At 34.1% G+C, this 25,316-nt stretch overlaps 1 protein-coding gene across 5 annotated transcripts; it reads right to left on the reverse strand.

Moving 5' to 3' along the window:
- Positions 1 to 1,590: 1,590 nt before the first annotated feature.
- On the reverse strand, positions 1,591 to 18,856 carry LOC143226216 (uncharacterized). Of its 5 annotated transcripts, none has more exons than XM_076456911.1 (6): positions 18,800 to 18,856; positions 12,690 to 12,747; positions 10,495 to 10,877; positions 6,729 to 6,909; positions 4,257 to 4,386; positions 1,591 to 2,296 (listed from the first exon to the last, which is right to left on the reverse strand). In XM_076456911.1, exons 2-6 carry the CDS (start codon positions 12,693 to 12,695, stop codon positions 2,016 to 2,018), a joined length of 981 nt encoding a protein of 326 aa, XP_076313026.1. In that variant the 5' UTR covers positions 12,696 to 12,747; positions 18,800 to 18,856; the 3' UTR covers positions 1,591 to 2,015. The 5 variants fall into 5 exon arrangements, with proteins under 5 accessions (XP_076313026.1, XP_076313028.1, XP_076313027.1 ...); XM_076456913.1 differs by having other exon boundaries at positions 10,495 to 10,658; positions 18,800 to 18,818; XM_076456912.1 differs by lacking the exon at positions 18,800 to 18,856 and adding an exon at positions 13,401 to 13,611 and having other exon boundaries at positions 10,495 to 10,658.
- Positions 18,857 to 25,316: the final 6,460 nt, after the last annotated feature.

Here is a 25,316-nt window from a genome sequence, read left to right on the forward strand (position 1 = left end):
ACAGTTATGTAATTAGGCTTTTGTGGTGTTTATTATTTTTTACACCAGTTGAAGATAATTTATTAATTCAGCATAAAATAGCCATTTACACTGTTTATAAGTCACACGTGTAACATTTAAAAAATCCTTTTTATTAGAAGCATTAAAAAAACCCAAGAAGCATTACTCCTCAATCAGGGCACAGAGATGCATTAGATGTGATAAACCAGAGTCCTTACTTGTCATAATGTCTATAAACCATTGATGTTTGAATGTAGCCTATAGTTATAACTATACTTCATGCAAAAAGCAACATAACAGTTGTTTTACATATTTGTTAGTTTCAAGTTCTGGACATTTACTAATTTGTTAAAAACATGGATAGCTAGGTGTTGTATGTTGTCAAACAAGATTTTCATGTTTTTCTGACTGATGGCACAAAAATGTTTTAAAAAATTGCAAAAATCAAGTACAACAGATTTATGGTTATGTAGCTGAACCAAGCACTCTGTCCATTTCTGTCTCCATTGCTTTTGTTAGTAAATTGAAAATAAAACCATAAAGCTAAAGTAAGTACCAGGAGATTTAACATTTTATTTCACTTACAGACAGACTAAAAAACTTTTCCAGCAAGCCTTGGATCCTTTAAAATAGAAACGAGTCTGCTCTCCTCAAATATCGTAATGAATCTTTCTCAAACTTCAACACTTGCAGTCACAAAGCACATCTTTCTGGCTAACTAGTCAGAAAATGTATCAAAATGTGGAAGTGTATCAGTCACAAAAGTATCCTCCATGCACGACATCAAGCAGTAGACAATATAACTAACCTATACAACAGCACACAAGTTTAGAGACCAGTTGGACTACAAAACAGTAAGAGTTTGAGCTGAATTTTCCATACAACCTGAACTGGATGTAATGTTTTCCAATGTCAGAAGTTATAAAATTTTTAACAAGTTTGTTGATAAGAAATACATAGTAGGAGAGGGTGAGACATGTAGTATTTACGTACTACAATTCTAATTAAGTTATGATCCTGTGAATATGAATATTATTCTGCTTCCACTGAGCCAAACCATGCATTACCAAGAGAAATACATTGTGGTAGTTTTTGGTAATAACAGTCATTTTTTTTTCCTGTGGAATCTGTAAGTAAGGTGAATAAATTAAGATATAAATGTTTGTATTTTTAATATTCAACATTAAATGTAGTGACAGTTACCCATCAGTGGATGGTGTTAAAAACCTGTTTTGTTTCTAATACAGACATTTACAGAAATATGTATGACCATTTAGTCAAAAGAGAGTTTAACATAATATTATGGTCATGGTATTAATATCTGAAGCTTTCTCTAAAGTATAAGAAACAATTTCAGCCATATATATAAAAAGGTGAGATAGGATAGTGACTGAGGTAGTTATGTATAATAAATCATTTAGCCAGTTTGTTTATTACTATCCTCAAGTTAGTTTGTAAAATGATGTTAATATTGGCTTTGTTTCAAATATATGCAGGTAAAAAATTAACAAGTCAAATATTTTGTAAGACAGTTTATTTGTGATAATTGGTTATGCTACCTTTGGAATTTTAAGGTGATGAAACAAAACATTTTGTTACTGTTAATTGCACTGGATGTTTATTTTTTTTACTGAATAATGCAAAATATTCCATCAAATAGTATAAACTAACAACTGAATTTTACGATGTTTTAACAGTACATAGGAATAGTACAAATTTTCAATTTTTAAAACTTGATAAATTAAAAGTTCATGTAATTTATACTTATAAAACAAAAGTTGGCAATTTCTAGAAGTTCAGTGTTTAATTGCTTCTCAGTTTTTACCAAAGAAAGACTAAATCATTGTGACAAACTGCAGTAGCTCATCTAAAAAGGTACCTAAACGTTTTTAAACATTTGAATTTTTTTTTCAATAATATTTATATTTGAATGATTTTGAGAAATTTAAATCAGTAGTTCAGTATATAAATCATTAAAAATTATTCAAATGTGTGTTTTTCTTTTGGTTATTACTTTAAATATGATGTTTGGAAACAAGTACATTCAAGTGATTCTTTTCATACAGAAATATAGCTATCACTAAAATTGCAAGACTCAGACCAAATGACCAATTCAAGGAGAATTTATCAGGGAAACACCAGGCTGACAAAATAGCTGTTAATATGTTAGCTATATTTGCTGTATAGTATTTCACAATGCTATCCAAGTGCTGCATTATTGAAGCTAATGCCACCCCTTGAGCTGATGTCATAACAATAGTGAGCAGCAAAAGAATTAACGATCTTGGAGTCAGATCTGTTGCAGAAGTAAAAATAAAAATTGTTAGAATAATTAATATTATCCATAAATACTAATACATCACTATACAAAAGTCAACTTAAGAATATAAATGCTACCAACAATGAAATTATAGGTATCATATTTTTGTGCAAATAACCTGTCTCCTTGTATACCCTGCACCATGGGAAAAAAGAACTCAGAAACTTTTAGGCATGTATTACACTTGTGTATATCCTGCAAGCCAGTGAACATAGACAAATTTTGAAAGACAAGAAAAATTAATCCTTTTACATTACAATAATAGCTTCACTAAACAGATTACAGATTGAAGGTGAGTCACCAGTTGCTCCCTATTGGTTGAATCTACAATAAGGCATTTTACCATTCAGAACACATTAATCAAAATTATAATCACAATGTATCCAAATACTGACAAATGCAGTCAAAAGGATTAGGATTTATACTTTCTTCTTTAACATGAAAATGACTGGCATTGCTTACAGACGTACTTATCACACAGTCAATGAATTTCTCCATGTATTGAACAAAAACAACACAAATGAACATTTGGCATCTGAAGTTTGTAATTTTACTCTTAAAAATATTGTATTACCTACATGAGTACACCCACAGTTGGCATTTATGAAAACTAATTTAGCATACAGCCTGCGAGTTATTTGTAGAAAAATGCAGTACTACACATTGTATAGTTTATTTTAACAACACAATGCTACTAATAATGGGCAATCTTTTAAGAACAAGAAGGTTTTAGGTCTGTTTAGTATGATAGTATGATGAATATCATGCTCTACTGATATTATTTCTATAACATGCATCTGTATTAGTCTACTGTGGTTTATTTCAAAACTAGGAGTGTGGGCTTCACATCAGGTTATTTATTGTAGCAATCCAAAATTAGATTTTGTCTGCTAACTTTACATCTTGAATTCATTATAAATTGACTGAAATATGGGATAAAAATTGTAGTTGATAATTGGAGTACTTTCTGAATTATTGGGATTAATTTTTTTAAATTATGAAAAAGTTAGTAATAAACATGATAACTTTGTGATCTACTGATTACCCAGGTTCATCAGGTAAATTTATCAAAATAATATATATATATAAAAGCTATTTGAACTTGGTTTCTAAAATTTGTAAATATTAATTATTATAATGAACCTAAAATGCCAAAATTCAAAACAGATCATCCATTCACCAAATTTATGCTTAATGTAGCATAGCTGAATTTTAGTTTCTCAGAGGCTGAGTGTTAGATGTGGCCTAATAGTTAGCATGCCTGGAATGAAGTGTCCAAGGTTTGAGACATGAAGCAGACAAACACTCCACACTTTCAGCTGTAGGAATGTTATAAAAGTAACAGATCCATTATTCAGTTTAAAGCACCAAACATAACCTTTTGCAAGTGACTGCTATTGGCTGCTCTCCTTCAATAGTTCAACACTAGAGGTGGCTATTCATGATTAGGAGTGTCTGACCTAACCATTTGGTCCATGTATCCATCAGATGATATTCAGGTTGAAATTTCAAATCAATTGGGAAAACCCAGATTAAATACTTTAAAAACTTGGTTTAATGTTCAATACATTTTAAAAATGATATCTATATAATACCACTGAGTTTTCTATTTGATGCTCTGAAAACATATCACTAGAATCCAGCAAAAAATCTTAATTTACCTATTGGACAGTGACAGAATCCAATAACATTTATACCACTTTGGTTGAAAACTACTTCAAACCATGTTCTCATCCACCTTTTATAAACAAACCAAAAATTTTATAAAAAGGTATAGTAACCATTATTAGGACATCTAGAAAATACCAGAGAACACCCCAAAAATTATTTAATACAATTATTCAATTATTTGTTTGATACAATGTTGGTAAGTTACTTACCTTTCACTTGCGTAACATCAGAGTCTAGTACATTAAGGACAAGAATTTTAAGTTACCTTTCCACTGTGTTGCTACATCTCCAAGTCTTGTGCAGTAAATTGAGAGTAATGCACTTGTTAAAGTACTGAAGAAATACAACTGTATTTGTTGCTCTAAGAAAGGTCTGTTATCATTCTTGAATAGCACCTAAATAAGTACAGAAAAAAAAGCTTAATTTTAGTTACATTTGAAAAACGGTTAGTTACATACACACACACTGTACAACCTTAAAAACAATGACATAAAACTTAAATATATGTGGTCAATTCACAAGATTATTTTTAATAAGAACCTTTACTATTATGCACAGCCTGAGGTTAGAGTACTCTACTTGCAGTATCTGTGGGTTTTAATCCTATAACTGAACATTCTCACCCTTTCAGCTATGGGATTGTTATAATGTGATGGTTATCTCACTATTTGTTAGTAAAATGTAGTCCAATCATTAGCAGAGGGTGGTGTTAAGCTCCTTTCTCTCTGGTTTTAATACAGATAGCTCCTCAGTAGCTGTATGCAACGTTCAAAACAAACAAACTAATCAAATTGTGGATTTTTTCATTATTCTTATAATGCACCTACTCTCACCAATGCAAAACATGATTTTGTAGAAACAGGGCTTTTGGATTCGCACTTGGTATGCTAACAATGATGCCACTCCTGACACACAGTTTGTTTTGTTTAAATGCAAAGCTTCACGATAAGTTATCGATTGCACTCTGCCCACTACAAGGATTGAACCCTGAAGTTTAGTGTTATAAGTCCTGAAGTCTACTGTTGAGATACAGGAGTAACTAAAACATGAGAAAGTGTATGGTTCTTCCGGTTAATTAACTTGATTCACCATTACCTGCTATTTAAGATGTTCAACTTGCAGTCTGAGGGCCACAGTGTTGAATCCAGATCATTGAAGGTCGTCATCCTTTAAGGCCTCCTCGTGGTACAGTGGCATGTCTTCGGACTTGCAATGCTAGAATCTTGATTTCGATACTTGTGATGATGGAGCAAAGAACGCATAGTGCGTTGCTTTGTACTTAACTTCAAACAAACACATTGTCCTTTAAGCCATGGAGCTGTATAAATGTTACAATCATTCCCACTATTCACGGGTAAAAGAATAGCCGAAGAATTGTCTGTGGGTGTTGTTGATTAGCTGCCTTTTCTTTTGTAGTTCCCAAATGGCACAACCGTATGTCTGCAAACCCACACTGCTAGAAACCAGGTTTTGATACCCATGGTGGGTAGAGCACAGATAGCCCATTGTGTAACTTCGTGTTTAATTCTAAACAAATAATCCCTTTTGTATGTTACTGCTAAGTTATAGACAGCTAGCTGAGAAGTCCATCTAGATTAGCACAAAATTCAAAACAAAGATTCACAGATTGTTTTTATGCCTAATTAAGAAACACGCAGCTGTTTAAAGAGAAAGGAAAATTTGACCAAATTTGGTGGAGCCGAAATTTCTAGAGTATTGTAATATTTTAGAATAGCAGTTGGTTAAATTGATATTAAAATAATATTATAGTGGAACTCTTGCTTACATGACGCTGAAAAAGCCATTTTATTATGCGATATGCAACCCTTAACTCTGCGAAATATTTATCCCGTGTGTATGTAGATTTGCATTAGTCGTTACTATTTTCCGGTTTCTCGTGACGGAGAAACATTTTATCCATTCTCAGGGTGCAGAGATAACGCCATGAATACGTCGCACGCAGATCTAATGCACTGACGCCATCTACAGAAATATAATCGCGCTGTTATATGCTCATGTAAATACTTTCCAGTGTGCAGATGGATCTTCAATAAGATTGGTATGGAGATTTGTTACGCCCCTGGGAAAACGCACACAAATTTCCAGTTTTGCATTTTGCGCTTTTTACGAGTGTTTTTACTGGTCCTTTTTACCACCTACTTCGCTCCTATTTATGGAAGTTCACCAAATTTGGCATGAAGGTTTGTTGGGCCCCATGAGAAGATACATTTAAATTTACGGTTTCACATTTTGAGTTCTGCTGTTTTTATGGACGTTTTGGGTTTATATAAGGAAACTTTATGTCCTAAGATAACCTTTCATTAATCATGAATTTACATAACTTCTGTCCAGGGTAGGGGAAATCCAGATAGTTTATGAAATACAAACTATGATAATTTCTACCTTTATATGTAGAAACAATTCTATGAATTAGAAGAAATTTTCTTATGCGAGTTTATCAAATGACTTAATGAATATATGTTAATCTTTAAATTTCTTCAGTCGTTATGTGGTGCATTAAAATGAAGACAAATATGTAGACATTTTTATAGAAAATGTATTTGCAAAAATAACTTGATTTAATATTGGCAACCTTTGCAAAGGTAAATAGAAGTTAATTAAAGAAACCTAAGATTTTAGTTCTTTTTACGATACCAAGATATACATCTTCCAAAAGAAATTACATACTATGGAATAGCTACATTACAGCTCTTTAAAAGTTCTAGTTTTTATTTACCTCTATATAGATGGATACTCCTGCTGCTAATAAGCTGTTCAACATACTCAGTAGTAAGGCAATTACAGGGACAGGAAAAGTAGTACCCATTATACTTGGCAGTTGACTGAAGGCTATTGCAACAACAATCAGAAAGGCTCCAAGCCACTGTGTTTTTGACACAGGTTTCTTGAATATAAACCTGAAAATTTAAAAAAAAATCCTTAAGTATTTTAATACTATCAAATTTAAGAACGGATTGAGACATGTTAGTCATCAAATGTTTGTTCGTTTAAAGTTAAGTACAAAGCTACACAATGAGCTATCTGTGCTTTGTCTACCACAGGTATCGAAATCCGGTTTCTAGCATTTTAAGTTCGCAGACATACTGTTCTGCTGTTGGGGGAAAATGAGCTATGAAGCTATTTCATGATTCAATCAACTAAAAACAATTATATGCGAATATATTGGCCCTTGAAATATGAAAACAATTGGTGTAGTCCATGAAACAACAAATATTTAAAACCCTGCAAACAGTAAAGTATGTATTCCATCATATTACCATGACATTATGCAAACAGTGGAGTGCGTGCTTGACCATGATTGACCTATAAATTTAGAAATACGAGCTGGGGTACTCGTATCCTGGATGAAAGTTATGTAAATTCATGATTAATGAAAGGTTATCTTAAGACATGACAAGTTATTTCATTTGTACATAACAAATAAAAAAAACCAACACGCCTATAAAAACAGCAAAACACAAAACGTGAAACCGAAAATTTGAATCCGTGATGACGAGAAAACCCACTTGTAGAGAAAAATATACACGTAGAAACAGCTGGTACGAATATAGAAAGCTCTATGTAGAGGAGCGAACAACGTTTCGACCTTCTTCGGTCTTCGTCAGAAAGAAAGAGGTAACTGACCGATAGCTGACCACATGTTTAAAGGCGGTTATGTAATTGAGTGTAGAATGTTTCATTATATTTATTAATATAGGTAGAAAGGTGTTCCTTTGTATTGGTTTATTTTGGGCTTGAGTTGTTGTACAAGTAAGGCTTTTTTTAATTTTGCATTTGTTTCTTTATTTAGTATTTGGGTGTTTTCTATGGTTATGTTGTGTATTTGATTTGCAGTGTTCGAAAACGTGTGAAGGTGACTTTTTATGTTCTTTGAATTTGGTTTCCATTTTTCTACTTGTTTCTCCATTATAAAAGTCGTGGCAGTTATGACATTGTATTTTATAAAAACGTTGGTGTGGTGTTTGTCAATGTAGTTTTTACATAGTATAGATCTTAGTTTTGTGCTTGGTTTTTGAATAAATTTTGTATTAACTGGAATGTCATTTTGTTACTAGATTTTACCAAATGTTGGTTATTTGTCTGCTGATGTCGGGAATATGTGGTATGCAGCAGTATACATAAAAATATATGGTTTCATGAATTTTTAAATTTTGGGGTATATTTACTTTAGTTAGTTGATTTTGCTTTTTGTCTAGGTGAGTGCGTATTATGTTTTCTACAATTTTTTGTGAAGAAAACCTATTGATGTTAATGAAGAATTATTTTATTTTGTCTAATTCGTCGTTAATTTTATCTGGTGAGCATAGTTTTATGGCTGTGTTTATTTGGTTTCTTAGTATGTTGAGTTGTTTTGTTTTGTTTCATGTGCTGAGTCCCAAGGAATGTATAGTCCAGTATGGTTGATTTTTCGGTGGATTTCCGTTTTAAATTGTGTATTGGTTCTTGTAATTTTGAGGTTAAAAAATGATATTTGATTGCTTTCTTCCTTTTCACATGTGAAGTTAATGTTGGGATGTATAGAGTTAAATGTGATTAAAAAAGTAAGTGTGTGTTCTGTAGATGTGAATCCTGCAATCGTATCGTCTACATATCTGTACCAGTATAGTGGTGGATGTAATGTTGTGTTAATTGTTTGTGCTTCAACTTGTGTCATAAAAATATTGACTAGAACTGGTGATACTGGGTTGCCCATCCTTAGGCCATTTGTTTGTTTATAGTTGTGGTTGTTGAACATGAAGTTTGTCTTCATCGTGGTGAATTCTATGAGGGTTGCTAATTGGTTGCTGAGAATGTCTATTGATGGGTTAGAGTCTCGGATATAAACGCAAAATTAAAGAAGCCTTACTTTTACAACAATTCAAGTCCTAAATAAACCAATACAAAGGAACACCTTTATACCAGTGTTAATAAATATAATCCAACATCTAAGTACGCCCCTCTACATTCCTACACTCAATTACACAACCACCTTCAAACATGTGGTCAGCTATCGGTCTACTACCTCTTTCTTTCTTTGTGAACCTGACGATGACCGAAGGTAAAAACGTTGTTCGCTCCTCTACATAGATCTTTCTCTTGCCATACCAGCCGTTTTTACATATGTATTTTTCACGTAAATTTAAATGTATATCCTCATGGACCCAACAAACCTTCGTGTGAAATTTGCTGAAGATCCATCAAGAAGGGCGAAGTAGTGGTAAAAAAATCTTGCAAAACACTCATGTAAAATGCAAAATTGAAAATTTCTGTGTATTTCCCCGTAGACGTAAATGAATTTCAATACAAATTTTGGTGAAGATCCATCTGCACCCTGGAAAGTATTTACATGAGCGTACAACAGTACTATTATATTTCTACAGATGGCGATGGTGCATTAGATCTGCGTGCGACGTATTCATGACGTCATCTCTGCACCCTGTGAATGGATAAAAATAAAATTCTTCTTGGCGGGAAACAGAGGCGAAACGGGAATACCTTGACTCCTATTGCAAATTTCCAAGCATGAAGGATAACAATTTCGCAAAGTTCGAGGTTGCACATCGGTAATAAAAATGAATTTCCAGTTTCATATAAGCAAAAGTTCCATTATAGTACGATTTACTTTTGACAGCGTTTAACAGCTTTTTTTTTTGCTTTGTAACCAGGTTTGTTTGTTATTGTTTTACACGTTTCGTTGATATATTTAGTATTTGTGACAATTTAACTGATGTTACATTACTTTTTATTATTATTATTATTTTTTATTTGTTCTGTTTTTGTACAGGTTTTTGCACTTGGACACTACATACCTGAGAAAAATATTTTAATTACTAAGCCGTGTAATTTTATGCGTTACTATGAACAACTAACCAATTACAATCTTGCGGACAGAATGGTGCAGTGTTAGCTTGATTGCGTTTTATTTTTAACAGTTGCAGCAACTTTGTTCGAACAGCTTTTGATGTCACATTTCTACTTTACGTACTACTCGTTTGCATGCGTCCTCTAATAGGGTGGATAAATTGGGAGTATGGTAGAGAAAATGCATTGTAGCTCGCGCGAGATTTGTCACAAGTTTTAAGACTATTGGTTTGTAATGAGTGTTCAACATTCAAAGTTGAAGTTACAACTGTTCATAAATTTGAATATTATGATATTAACTTAATAAACCGCTTAAAAAGGTGGCAGTTCTACCGATACAGAAAATAAGAATAATATGTGCACTGTTTAATACGTTGTCTCACCACAGGTATTAACTAGAACTACTTTTGTAAAAATAAAAATAAGTTTTATATTATGCAGAGTGAAACACACAATATTTAAATTAAGAACGGTTTTTGGAAACAGTAAATACATATATTTATGGTAATAACAAAAAAAAAAAAGATTTTTTCCATCTATTTTTAAAACAAAGTTGAATTTATATGATTAGTAAAATTATCCAAGAAAACTGAAATGTAGGAAAATTTGAAAATTGTAAACATATTTAAGTATTTACTTGCCTGTACATTGCAACAGTAAAAATAACCTTCCCTTGGATGAGAACAATCCATACAGCTGGTGTAACGTAGGTTAGAGCGTAGAGAAATATATTGCTCGTAATGGCATAGATCAATGCAGGAGGCAAAAAAATCAGTGAGAGACGGATCCTCAGAAGTGTTCTAAACTGATACACAAAAGGGGAAATAACAAACAAGCATTTTAGAAATTCAGTGAGTGTAACTAAAATAAGCTGATGGATCGGATACTTATCTTTGTTGTAATACCGCAAAGCATAGCTGAACAAACATTTCCCTTCTTCCAGTATAATGAAAATAATACATAAAAATGCTGAGTAAGACGCCTTTGTTTGTGGACGATCTAATCTAATCTGTTGTTGGATAACCTGTGAAATATTAAAATCATTTTGCATCAAAAGTTATAAATTTAATGATACAAAAAAAGCAAAAAACAAAACATTGTGAGACAAATGTATGGACAAAGCATCTCCAAACAAGTTTTGAAAATATTTCTAAAGTAGTTTTATTAATCTACTCATCTAAACACGTCATATATATTAATATATATGGACAATCTTTTCAAGTTGTCGTTTGAGCTCCTACGAACCAAACGTCTGTATGTTTTAATATTTATTGACTTGGAAACGATTTCATAATGTGGTTCGTATACGATATGAAAATTGCACTAATTTAGTTTTTCCGTGAAATTATTGTATTACATATGAAGACCAAGTGCAGACAAACGATATCGAATGTTACACACGTGTTTCAGATTCCCAAATTTAGTTCTTGAATATCTCGCTAAATCGAATGTATAAAGGATTTTATTTTATATGATCAAATATGTCGCCTCCTAGTTTCTGTGTTTACTCTGTCTTTTCCAAATTAAAATGTTTTGTTTGCAATTTGTGTTGTTTTTAATTTCTTGCAAAGCTACACAAGGGCTATCTACGCTAGCCGTCCCAGATTTAGCAGTGTAAGACTAGAGGGAAGGCAACTAGTCATCTTCACCCAGTAGCTACTCTTTGGCTACTCTCTTTCCAAAGAATAGTGGGATTGACCGTCACATTATAACGCCCCCACAGCTGAAAGGGCGAGTATGTTTGGTATGACGGGGATTCTAACTCGCGGCTTTCGAATTACAAGTCGAGTGCCTTAACCACCTGGCCATGCCGGGCCTTGTTTGTAGTTAAGATTAAAGTCATACAATCAGATAACCATGTGTTGTGTATTGAAACCTGGTTTTTAGCGTTTTAAGTCGGTAGATATGCTTTTGAGCATTTTAAGCTGGGGGCATTTTAAAGGTGTTTTTCAGGCAATGTGTTACGTATTTTGATTGTAACACATTTTTTTTATTTTTCCCGAATGCCTATTTTGGAACTCAATGTATGTAAAAGAAGTTCATGTAAATGTAATTACGAATAAAAACTACAAAATATTTTAATTTGTTTGTTTGTGTACATATTTATTACGCAGAGAGATAAAATTTGCGGAATAAGAAATAAACCAACTGTAAAAGCGCCATCTATACAATTGTTTTCTTATAGCAAAGCCACATTTGCAGAGTCCAACGAGGAGATTCGAACCCCTAATTTTAGCGTTGTAAATCCGAAGACTTACTGCTGTAAAAGCAGGGGGCATATATGTAAAAAAATATTGAAAGTGAACCTGGACGATTAAAAGTCTAGTCCTAATCCTATAAAAAGCATACCACATAAGAATGTGCACAGCTTATTAAATTTACAATAAATTTAACTGTAAAGTAAATGTAAACAAAGCTTAATATAAGAAACGGAATATTTAAAAATGTTGCTATTCAGCGAATGGAGGAAAAAGATCATTTTGATTCACAAAATTTCGTGAAGTTTGAATTGCTGGTTTTCAGAGCTTAAATTAAAAGCGTTCTTTATTCAAGAATTGCACGTCTGTTCATGTAAATTATCAAATGTAAAGTATACTATAATATTTGAATACTTTAACCCCTTATGAGCTCTTTGATTTAATAAAGAAAAAAAAACTGCATTTACGTTTGTTCTATTATTTGGGTGTTTTTTTTTAATATAGAAACGAAACTATTTATGTGGGAAATTGAAAAAAGTTTATCCAGATGTACTTTCTCATAAAAACACTCGATAAAAAGGTGGCATTTTCTCTAATAGAATATATTAAGACACGGTGAATTAGTGAATCGTACTTACTTCCATTCGGTAACTGTCTTACAAAGTAATTTCTCCGAACAGACGTAAAGCGTAAACGCTGTATATAAAAGAAAAGATTAGTGTTAACACAGTTCGATTGTTGAAAGAAAAAATACATTTTGAATTACAAGTAGTAAACATTTATAATATTCCCAACAGTAACATGGAGATCTAGCAAAAATACAAGTTCTTAAATTTTTTTTTGTACGGTAACATCTCAGTTTGATCAGTATCTTCGTCTACCTTCAGTGGCGGAGGTTTTTTTTTTTTTTTGTAGTTATTAAACGCGACATTACAATAAAGCTTACAAAATATACGTTTTACGTACTTTCACTCATTGCGCGAAGTTAAAAAACAAACTGTATCTAGTCCCTTAATGGTTTTCAAGAATTAGACGAGTATATAACATTTGTGTGGAATAATTAAAATATTGTTATTATACATTATTTTAATTCATTAAAACCACTAAGGAACTAAAAATGTAATTAATTCAATACTATTGTCTTATGATAAGTATAATTAGTTGTTACGAGTGGTGACGAGGATTGCTCGGCGCACACATGAGTACGTGATTGACAAATTTTCTGAAACTGTACATTGACACGAAATGATAGAATATCCTATCCGATTTCTTGTAACTTTGTTATCATTATTTTCGTTTTCAAATAACATATGGACGCTAAGTTTAAACATGCAGTTAAATTTACTAACCTCACTTCGCTCTCCTTGCCGTTACTATAGATCCTATGATATAAAGTTTTCGTGTCTCATACTTTTGTTTTAAGCAACCTTCTCATGTATTGATACTTTTATAACGACATGTGGAACATGTGGTCAACAGCATGTGCGCACAAAAATAGGTACATCTGGTGGAGTATTTTTGGATTAAAATGGCAGAATGTTTGGACCACAAACTTGGTTGGTTGGTTTGGTGTTTTATAGCGCAAAGACACTAGGCTATCTGCACCTACCCCAAAGCAATGGTATAATTTACCTACTTCAGTGACATCTCTTCCTCTAAAGAAAAAACAAACATGGGAATTCGGTAACTTTTGGGAAAACAGAGTTTTATGTTATATTATTTTAATATCGTTTATTGTGATGTTTCAGAGCTACGAAATAAATAAAACAAAGTTTTAATGGATAATAGAAGGGAAATGCTAATCAATCTTTTAATTCACTGGTTTCTATTGGTTGAAAGTGGCAAATCTAACATATTTTATGCAGATAAAATCCTATTGTTAGGGGTAACATATTGACGATATTTAGTAACTTTCTTTTAAATGTTAACATACTTTTATATTATAGTACGAAGTTTTATCATTTTATCGAGACTTAAATTAAATTTCTTTACTCTTTATTTATAAATATGTTAATTATTTTGTTATATCGCTTCCCCTTACGTAAGATTTGCTTTACTTTTCATTAGTGTGATAAAACTTAGAGTTTAGATTAATGCGGTTTCAGAATGTTAATATTTCTGTTACAAACAGGGACAGTGCTAGCCAGTTAGGAGCCCTAAGCGGAAATATATTTGGACTCTTCCCCCCACATCCCAAAAATTACTAATTGAAATGTCTTAACAAAAACATACTAACAAAAAACATATTAATACACATATATTTAAAAGCCGTTTTTACTCGCTTACTAATACTGTCAATATCTTTCTCAAGTTAAGCATATTATGTGTGTGTACTGCACTTAGCAACCAAATTCGGTGACAGGAAATTCGAACTCACAACTTTCAGATTGGGAGTCAAGTGCCCTTACCACCTGACCATGCTGGGCCTTAGCGAAATGAATCTCTTGTTTCTTTACCAGTAAATATATGTTAACTTTTACGTTTTGCAGTTTAGAGTTAGAAAAATAAAACTATTGTTTGTATATGACACTACTCGTGTTAACTTTTATAGTTTTTGTTTTAGTGTTCAAATTAAAAAATCTCTTATTCGTTTAAGGCACTAGTTGCTTTGTTGTTTACTTCCATTTTCACAGCAAAATCTTAAATCGTTATTAATCGCTCATATTAAAATAGACGCAAAAGGTTTATAAAACAATTTCATCCTAATGGTGCCTTGCTGAAGACTATTTAACACTGATTGGACGCCCGAAGAACTTTTTCCAAGAGCGAGGGGTGGAAGTAGTGTGTAATTGTGAATTGAATAAAAAAATTCATATACATATGCTAAATGAATAAATAAAGAATTACGTTTCTCATTTTCTAGGTAAGGCAAATGCTCCCTCTTGGGGTGACAAAACCTGATATTGAGGGCGAAACAAAACATTTTATATAAACATGTAATATTAAATGGGATGTGTTGAGTTTTGAAGCCCTAAAGTATTCACAGACCTTGGAAAATGATCAAAAGGTTTTTGACCATTTAAACGTATCAGGATTTGAGGAGGGAGGATTACAAGTCCCTTTAAAAGTGGATTGGTGAACAATGTTCTTTTGAGCATTATTTAATTAAATAAGCTATTCAGTACAGTTGTAACAGTAACAAAAAAATAGGGTTTTTGTTTGGCTTCCAGCATACAGGAAATAAAAAACAAACAAAAAAATCCCGTGTAATGCGTTTCTTGTTACATATATTACATTTTTTTTATGTATGTAGGATTAATGTTTTTAGGAGGGGACCATATCTTTCAATACTGGTTCCCCTGTAGTGTCGCCACCGCTGATAAGTACAATTACTATTTAGTAGTGGGACAAAATAGTAGAACAATCAGAGGCTTGTTGACAGGGGCAGATTAAAGGCTTGAGAGGTTCGGGTAGCTTTTGTGAAGGTGAAAAGGCCTCAAACCTGAACAGTTAAGAACTACTTGTAAACTACAGTTAAACCGATACCCAAACATACCTACACCTGGTCTTGCCAACAGCCAAATCTTTAACTGTTCAGCAAAATCTAATAATTTTTAACATGTAATTTCCATTGAATGACTTCCCGCCACTGAAGTTATTACCATCAATATTAAGTGTATGTGAAGAGTAGTAAATACGGTGAGGAAAATGTCAGCTAATTTCTCTTTCTCCAGTGTTACAGATCTTTGTTCGTGTTGTTGTTAAATGGACGGGGGAAATACTCATGTATGAACATACTGTAAGAACACTATAATGAAAACTTAACTAAATGATAAGTTTATATGAAACAAATAAAACTGTTTTTACCATAGCAACAGAGTTTTAAATATATATATATATAATTATTTTTTAATTTTTGATTAATTACTTTATTCTTCTCAAGGGACGGAAAAGAACAATGAAACATTTCTAGGGTCTTTGTTATCACTCTGTACTTCTGTGGAAGCAGGAATATCCTATTGAGCGTTTTAATCATATCAAAGGTTTTGAATCATTGTGTTTTAGTTAAGATATATGTCTGTTTAACATAAAATATTAATGTTGTGTTTAATTTATTTCATTAATTCAGCACCACAAAAAGTAATCACCAATTTAAATTTATTTAATTGCTTTAACTAGTGATAAGTTTTCGGATTTACAACGCTAAAATTAGAGGTTCGATTCCTCTCGGTGGACACAGCAGATGGCCCGTTGTGGCTTTGGTATAAAACCCCCTCTCACACGCTTTAATTGCTTTTAATGACATTTTATTAACTTTAAAACCTTATTTTCTGTGTAAAATATAAATAAATGATTCATAAAGCGATAAAGGCAAATAATTAAAAATAGAACTAATCGAACGAGAAGAATTGTAAAAATTATCGAATAAGTTAGTAACGAAAATTTAGTTATAATTGTTTACCCAGTGAATGAAAGGTAAGAAAATATACGCCCCGTAAAACAAATCTGAAAGCAGATTAAACAGATGCATTTAATAGGATGATTACAATAGTTATGCCTTTGGATCGAGAAATTAATATTTTTGGCTGAACTGGTTAAAGGTTAAACTATTCCGAAAACAGAAACTTTTAAAAGTTCATAAACAGCGAGGCAAGATGTTGTTATTTGAGCCCTGAAATCCAGCATGAAGCATTGGAATTCCTCTCAAACGAATGATCTAAAACAATTATTCAAAAGCTAAACGTGTGAAGTAGTATTCTGCAATGGTAGACTGTGTTTCTTACACTAGTCATCAATATAAGTTGTCATTGGTTTTAAAGAATGATAAATATTAAAGGGATGGATTTAGATTTTGAAGGAAATCTATGTTGAGGAAATCAGGGCTCGTTTTTAAATAGCTTGAGAAACGTATGAATCGAAGATCGCTGAAATCAGGGATGTGATAATGGCGCTGATGCGGGAAGTCAACACAAAGGTGTGTAATCTGTGTTGTTAAATCTGAAACAAAATGACATTTTTTGTACTTTGTGACTCTCATTCTGCAAGTCCTGTTCTATGTAATGCTGAAAATTCTTATCAATGATCAAATTTGTTTCCACTTTTCTGTCAATAATGTATACTATTTTTACGGTATCAAGTAGAAAATGAGCTATTTTGAAATAATTTCTGAGTGATTTTGCATCTCTTTTGACGACAGATGTTTTTACTGGTAGTGTTAAATAAAAGTTGTAAAAGTGTAGTACAGTACGAATTGTTAGCGAAAGTCTTAGAATGGGCTATCAACGCTTCGCTTGCCGTGGGTAATCGAACCTTCTATTTTGATGTCGGTAAACTTAATGCTTGACCCAACGGGAGATTGTAAAACTGGTAAAATAATAAACGAAAGTTATTCTGGCGTAATAAATGGAAGAAAGTGACAGTGGGTACTGAAGTCAGCTTCAAAGTTGGTTTATTAGCAGATGAATTAGCATCATATACATTTCTAATATATTTAGTAGTTAAGTTTGTTTTTGAATTTCGCGCAAAGCTACACGAGAGTTATCTGTGCTAGCCGTCCCTAATTTAATAATGTAAGACTAGAGGGAAGGCAGCTAGTCATCACCACCCACCGCCAACTCTTGGACTACTCTTTTACTAATGAATAGTGGAATTGACTGTCACATTACAACGCCCCCACATCTGAAACAGCGAGCCTGTTTGGTGGGACGGGGATTCGAACCCGAGAATTACAAGTCGAGTGTCTTAACCACCTGGCTATTCCTGGCCAGTGTCGTAGTTTGGTATCATGTGCTTGTACAAGTAAATTTAGTCAGCAAGTAAATACAAAGACCAACAAAGAGAACAGATATTTCTAGTAACCTAGTCAATAGCATACAGCCATTTCATTATAAAGAAAACGATTTTAAATGTGCCATGATAAACGATATAAAACTGGAATACAAATTAACAATTGATCCAGAATTACTGGATAGTCATGTCAGACGAAACAAGCACTTTGCCAAATACAGAAATGAAGATGAACTAGTCATTACTGTATAACAACAATATTTAAAACCTGATTACTGTTTTACATTGTTATTGACTATACTTTAATGAAGCTGAAAGGTAGGTTTAAGTTCTTTCGTGAGAATACCTATTTTTGGATTGTGTTTGAAATTTAAACCGTTCAAAATGAGAACATAGTGAACTTGTAAAATTGTTCAATTATCCAGTAACAATGGATTTAAGCCGGGTGTTGAAGTAATCTATTTAATATGTGAACTTAAAAGTCTAGTTACAATCCTATCAAATTCTCTTGGAACACTGTACTTTATATACAAAAATGGTTTGGCACCAGCATATCCCAATGAGTGCATTTTTCTCAGAACGCTAATTATATATAGCTCCAACAACACTTGCTTCAACTGAAAGGATTTTATTCAAAGTTGAAATTAATTAAAATATATCTGAGACCATCCACGTCCCATAAGGTTGGTCCAGCTTTCAATGGAAAAGGATTTTCTGAAAATACTCCATTTAAAAAAAATCTGTCGAAAAATTTGTAAAAAAAAGCAAATAAAAAGTAAATTGTCACACTTTAATAACTATTTGAAAGCACGTTAGTTCAGTTTTTTAATTTTACGCAGTTAAAGCAAATAAAAAGTAAATTGTCACACTTTAATAACTATTTGAAAGCACGTTAGTTCAGTTTTTTAATTTTACGCAGTTAAAGCAAATAAAAAGTAAATTGTCACACTTTAATAACTATTTGAAAGCACGTTAGTTCAGTTTTTTAATTTTACGCAGTTAAAGCAAATTTTCCACTTACTTGCCAAATTGAAATTGCCTTAAGATTAAATCCCTTTCAGTCGCAACAGCCATGAACAATAAAAGCAAACTGTTTAACTCTTTCGCTGCCAAATTCGACTGTGGTCGATCCTACGGCTTTGTGTCATTTGCGACTACAGTCGATTTTTTATAATGACTTCGTTATTCACCAGATAGCAGCACTGTACGGCCAAATGCAAAGCTCCCACTTAATATTCACGAGCCTTTGATGTTTATCTTGTACCATTTATGTATTTATAAACCCGATCACATGATTAGTATTGTTTCCGGGACGCAAAAGAAGTGGAAGAATTTTGTCAACAAAGTTTCCAAGATGACTTCACGTAGGCATTCATCATTTATTGCAGCTCATTTTTGGAAATAATTCATCAAGATTCGGACTCAGAGAGTGACTGTTTTGAGTATGAAATCTCGGAAGAAGACGTGGAAGACAGTGGTGAAGAAAGTAGACAAAGCTTGTTTGTTTGTTTTTTTGTAATTTCGCACAAAGCTACACGAGGGCTATTTGTGCTAGCCGTCCCTAATTTACTAGTGTAAGACTAGAGGGAGGGCAGCTAGTCATCACCACTCACCGCCAACTCTTGGGCTACTCTTTTACCAACGAATAGTGGGATTGACCGTCACTTATAACGCCCTCACGGCTGAAAGGGCGAGCATGTTTGGCGCGACGGGGATGCGAACCCGCGACCCTCAGATTACGAGTCGCACGCCTTAACACGCATAGACAAAGCACAGAAAGCATCTTGTAAGCAATCAAGCGAATAGGAATAGTTAAACCACGAGGGGGCGTAGTTCCACTACCAGGAGAAGGTCAGCAAAATCACGGGGAAGAGCGACCGCGAGCTCAAGGAAGCAGTTCAGTATGTCCATCTTAAGTACAGTCCCCATCTCCACCTGAACCCGAACCATCGCCCAGTGGCAATGGAAAACTCTGAAAAAAATAGAGATGTTTCAACAGGGCTAGCTTCCTGACTATGCACGTTCCAAACAAACTCTGAAATTTCATGTTTATTTGCAGTGAAGATATAAACGTTTTATGTAATATATTTCTATCCTGTACTAACAGGCAAAATGAATGTGGCAATGAGCATTAGTTAAAAATAATAATTCGGCAGCGGAAGAATTAAAAAATGATGTTTTAAAACATCTACAATAGTAGACAATCATTTTGTTCATTTATTAAAGATGTTTATAATTGTTAACGTTGATTAGCCCAAGAGTTGGCGGTGGGTGGTGATGACTAGCTGCCCTCCCTCTAGTTTTACACTGCTAAATTAGGAACGGCTAGCGCAGATAGTCCTCGTGTAGTTTTGCGCAAAATTCCAAACAAACCAAAGCCTTGTTGATTGTTCTGTGCCAATACAACCACACGTGGAAGTTGTTCACTTTAGTTGAATGAGAGTCTTATTTCGTTACTCCTGCTCCTGCACAAATAGGTCGTGTCTGTATTTGTTTGTTTGTTTTTGAATTTTGCACAAAGCTACTCGAGGGCTATCTGTGCTAGCCGTCCCTAATTTAGCAGTGTAAGACTAGAGGGAAGGCAGCTAGTCATCACCACCCACCGTCAACTCTTGGGCTATTCTTTTACCAACGAATAGTGGGATTGACCGTCACATTATAACGCCCCCACGGCTGAAAGGGCGAGCATGTTTGGCGCGAAGGAGATGCGAACCCGTGACCATCGGATCACGAATCGAATGCTTTAACACGCTTGGCCATGCCGGGCCCATGTGAAACTTAAACATATGTAGGCATTAAAATAAACATGCAACGACAAATCCGTGAGAGATCTGCATGTCTAACATAATGTTCATAAGAGACTATACTTAGTCTGTGAGCATGACAATGGATACACATATCATTAAGTATTTTTACCATCGACTCACTACACTTGTATTGTTGTAGCTCTACTCCAAACAGAAGTGGAAATCAACTCAATCGCATATTGTAAACTTTATCCTTAATGAGATGTTTTATGAAATTAATACTTAGACCGTTGCTGTGTCAACAGCAGCTTCCTTCTTCGATAGATCTTTTTTCTCATTAAATAAAATGTAAAAAAAATTCGCTCCTTGAATTTTAGAAATGATCGTCTGAGCGAATAAGATCTATTTGGTAATGATGTAATAAATAATGTTCATACTAGAGTTTTACGTTTGATTCAACATATTCATATGTCTTAGAAAAGATGCCCAAGAGTTAGATAAATTTCCCTTATTGCTTGTTTGTTTTTGAATTTCGCGCAAAGCTACAAGAGGGCTATCTGCGCTAGCCGTTTCTAATTTGGCAGTATAAGACTAGAGGGAAGGCAGCTAGTCACCATCATCCACCACTAACTCTTGGGTTACTCTTTTAACAATGAGTAGTGGGAGTGATCGTGGAATTATAACGCCTTCGCGGCAAGGTATGTTTGGTGCAGGTTATTTCAAAATTTTTCTTTCGACCTTTACATTCCAGTTGCTCAACAATGAGTTTGAGGGCTCACAGTGCTAAAAACAGGATTATTGTACCTGCAGTACGCTCAGCATAGAAAGCCCATTGTGTAGCTTTATGCTGAACAATAAACAAATAAAACCTCTTGGCTCTTATTGTGAAAAAGATGCTTTAGAATAACTTGAATTCCTGTCCTTTTCACAATAGCCATATTAAAACAGGAAATTATTTATTTTACATAACCATAACAACAGCTGTTTTTTTTTGGAATTTCGCACAAAGCTACTCGAGGGCTATCTGTGCTAGCCGTCCCTAATTTAGCAGTGTAAGACTAGAGGGAAGGCAGCTAGTCGTCACCACCTACCGCCAACTCTTGGGCTACTCTTTTTAACAACGAATAGTGGGATTGACCGTAACATTATAACGCCCCCACGGCTGGGAGGGAGAGCATGTTTGGCACGACTCGGGCGCGAACCCGCGACCCTCAGATTACGAAGCGCACGCCTTAACGCGCTAGGCCATGCCAGGCCCATAACAACAGCAAATTTGAATCTGTGTCTGGCTCATATACTGAATTTGTATTGATGGCACTATTTTTTCATTCCCACTCACATGAGCTGTAAACAATGGTTAACCAGTACTTTTGCAATGGGCAAGTTACCAATTTAACACTCTAGCAACAAGGAATGAACGAAACTAGTACAGTTTCATCAATCTGAGAATGCAATTTATTAATATAAATTTGTTCTTTGTCTGAAGTAGGCCTAAGGCTGAACCGTTGAAAAATAAATACGTTTAGTAAGAGTGCAGAAAGCATTTTTATTTATTTATTTTCATTGTTTAATTCTATTATAAACAGATATATTAAACTCTGAACTAACTCTTATCCGATCATTTTAAATTATTATTCTGTGGAATAGGCGAGCTATACATCTGTAAAAATACTTCAAAAATTTAATTTTATTATAGTTTGTGTTGAATACTTCGCCAAACTACACGAGAGTTATCTAAGCTAGCCATCCCTAATTTAGCAGTTAAAGACTACAGTGCTACTCTTGTACCAACAAAAAGTAGGAGTGACAGTAACATGAAACACTCTTATGGCTGAAAGGACGAGTATGGGATCTGAACTCACGATTCTCAGATTGTGAGTCGAGCGCTCTAATTATCCGATTAGTTTTATTATAATGAAAATTCAAACTTTAATTTAATTCCACAGGTATGGTACTTGAAAAGGAACTTGTGCTAGCACACTCAGAAAATCTCTATGTATGTGTGTATATGTATTTAGAACATGATCTGTCGTTGTACACATTTGAATGATCGTGATCTTTTACACAAAGTCACAAATCACAAGTAGTAAGGTCATCACTTGTTGCAATGCTTAATCAGCAAGAAATTACGCTAGTTTATCATCTATGGTGGACAATTAATATGACATTTATTTATTTATTTTTCGTCACTAGTAATGATAGTACGAAAATATTTGATGCTTGTGACAAAGAAAGTGAACTAGAAATTCAGCATTTTCAACAACACAACGGGGCGTTATTCAGTGCAATTTTCAGCAGATGTTGCTATTTTGTTTATTTGTATGATAAGTTTTCTCCTTGTCACTATAGATGTATGTTTGTGTTTTCTTATAACAAAGTCACGTCAGGCTATCTGCTATGTCCACTAGAGGGGAATCGAACCCCTATTTTAGCGTTGTAAATCCGTAGACTTACTGCTGTTCGTCAGGGAAACGCCGACATAGCTAAAAACGTTAGTGTCCAAGAGTGATAAGTTATGTTTTTCTTCCTATAACATCACTTAAAAAATAGTTAAATATTAAAAAATATTGCTTTACCTCACTTCGGAAGTCATTCACCTTTGACCTGAGGCAATTTTCTCTTATATGACAAATCATATAATCCTTTTATAAAGAAAAACATTGCATTTAATCTTTGTGACAAAAACGATTAAACTAGATTTGTATATCGCATATAGCTCGTTAGTACAATTTAATAGATGACTTTAAGAATGACCTTAGAATTTTCAATGGACCCAAGACACAAAATGTATGTATGTATAATTTTATCAGGAGTTTGTAGCAACTGAAGATCCCCCTGCAGCACAGCGATGTGTCTGTGGCCTTACAATGCTAGAAACCTGGTTTCGATACCCATGATGAGCAAAGTACGGCTAGCTCATTGCATCACTTTGTACTTAACTATAAACAATCGTTGTTAATTTAATTTATATATTAAAATTTTGTCAAATACCTTTCACTGTTTGACCTGAAGTTGTTGACTTCATTGCTTGTTCAAATGTTAAAGCTTTTCCAGTCCAAAACCCTATATTTGATAAATATTTTTAAAATTAACGATTTTTATATATACACTGCTGGCCAAAATCTTAAGGCCAATGAATATAAAGAAAAAATATGCCTTTTGCGTTGTTAGACTCAACCACTTATTTGAGTAGAGCTTCGAAAGATGAAAATAAGAAAAGGGAAAATAAAAATAAAAAACTTTTTTAGCATTTAATAGGTTTGTTTGTTTGGGAATTTCGCACAAAGCTACTCGAGGGCTATCTGTGCTAGCCGTCCCTAATTTAACAGTGTAAGACTGGAGGGAAGGCAGATAGTCATCACCACCCACCGCCAAGCATTTAATAGGAAAAATGTAAACACTATGAAATTAGCCTAAATACTAGCTGGTCAAAAGTTTAAGACCATACTGAAATGAAGCTTTAATCGGTAAACACGTAACGAAACTTAGTCATTTGTGCTCAAGCATTAGCGTCGTCAACATCTCCCACTGACATCTCCTGTGTTACATTGGGTAAAAACATGGCAAAGGCTAAAAGGTTGACAGAGTTTGAACGTGGTAGAATTGTCGAGCTGCAAAAGCGAGGTCTCTCTCAACGTGCCATCGCTGGTGAGATTGGGCGTAGTAAAACTGCTGTTGAAAATTTCTTAAAAAGACCCTGAGAGATAAAGAACAAGAATTTCAAGTGGTCCGCCCAAGAAAATTTCGCTGGCATTGAGTGGGAGGATTCGACTGGTTGTCCGGAAAGACACCAGCCGATCGTCGAACCAGATTAAGGTCCTTACGGATGCAGAATGTTGCTCAAAAACAATAAGACGACATCTACGAGAGAAAGGCTTTAAAAACTATGAACGTCTCCAAAGGCCACGAAACAGCTCGGTTAAACTTTGCTGAGAAGCACCAAACATGGGATGTAGAAAAGTGTTAGATGGTTTTGCTCTCTGATGAGAAAAAATTGAACCTGGATGGTCCAGATGGCTTCCAACGTTACTGGCACGATAAGGATATCCCACCGGAGACATTTTCTACACGACATAGTGGAGGAGGTTCCATCATGATCTGGGGTGTTTTCTCCTTCCATAGAACAATGGAGTTTCAGATTATACAGGGGCGTCAAACAGCAGCTGGCTACATTGGCATGTTGGAGAGAGCATCCTTATTGACTGAAGACCCTCGCTTGTGTGGAAATAACTGGATCTTTCAGCAGCGCAACGCTGCAATCCACAATGCTCGCAGGACAAAGGACTTTTTTCATGGCGAATAACGTAATTATTTTGGACCCTCCAGCGTGTTCGCCCGAACTGAACCCCATTGAAAATGTTTGGGGGTGGATGGCAAGGGAGGTCTCTAGAAAAATGGACGTCAATTCCAAACAGTGAATGATCTTCGTGAAGCCATCTTCACCACTTGGAATAATATTCCAGCCAGGCTTCTGCAAACGCTTGTATCGACAATGCCAAAGCGAATGTTTGCACCTATTCGCAATGACGGTCGTGCAACTCACTACTGAGACCTCTTGTTGGGCATTTCCTACCCTGTTTAGGACTTTTTTTTGGTATGGTCTTAACCTTCTGACAAGCTAGTATTTAGGCAAATTTCATAGTGTTCACATTTTCCCTATTAAGTGCTAAAAAGTTTTTTATTTTTATTTCCCATTTGCATCTTTCGAAGCTCTACTCAAATAAGTGGTTGAGTCTGACAACGCAAAATGCACATTTTTCATTGGCCTTAATATTTTGGCCAGCAGTGTAT

This window comes from Tachypleus tridentatus, chromosome 9 (assembly GCF_004210375.1).
Source record: "Tachypleus tridentatus isolate NWPU-2018 chromosome 9, ASM421037v1, whole genome shotgun sequence".
In the NCBI taxonomy this organism is placed as follows: domain Eukaryota; kingdom Metazoa; phylum Arthropoda; class Merostomata; order Xiphosura; family Limulidae; genus Tachypleus; species Tachypleus tridentatus.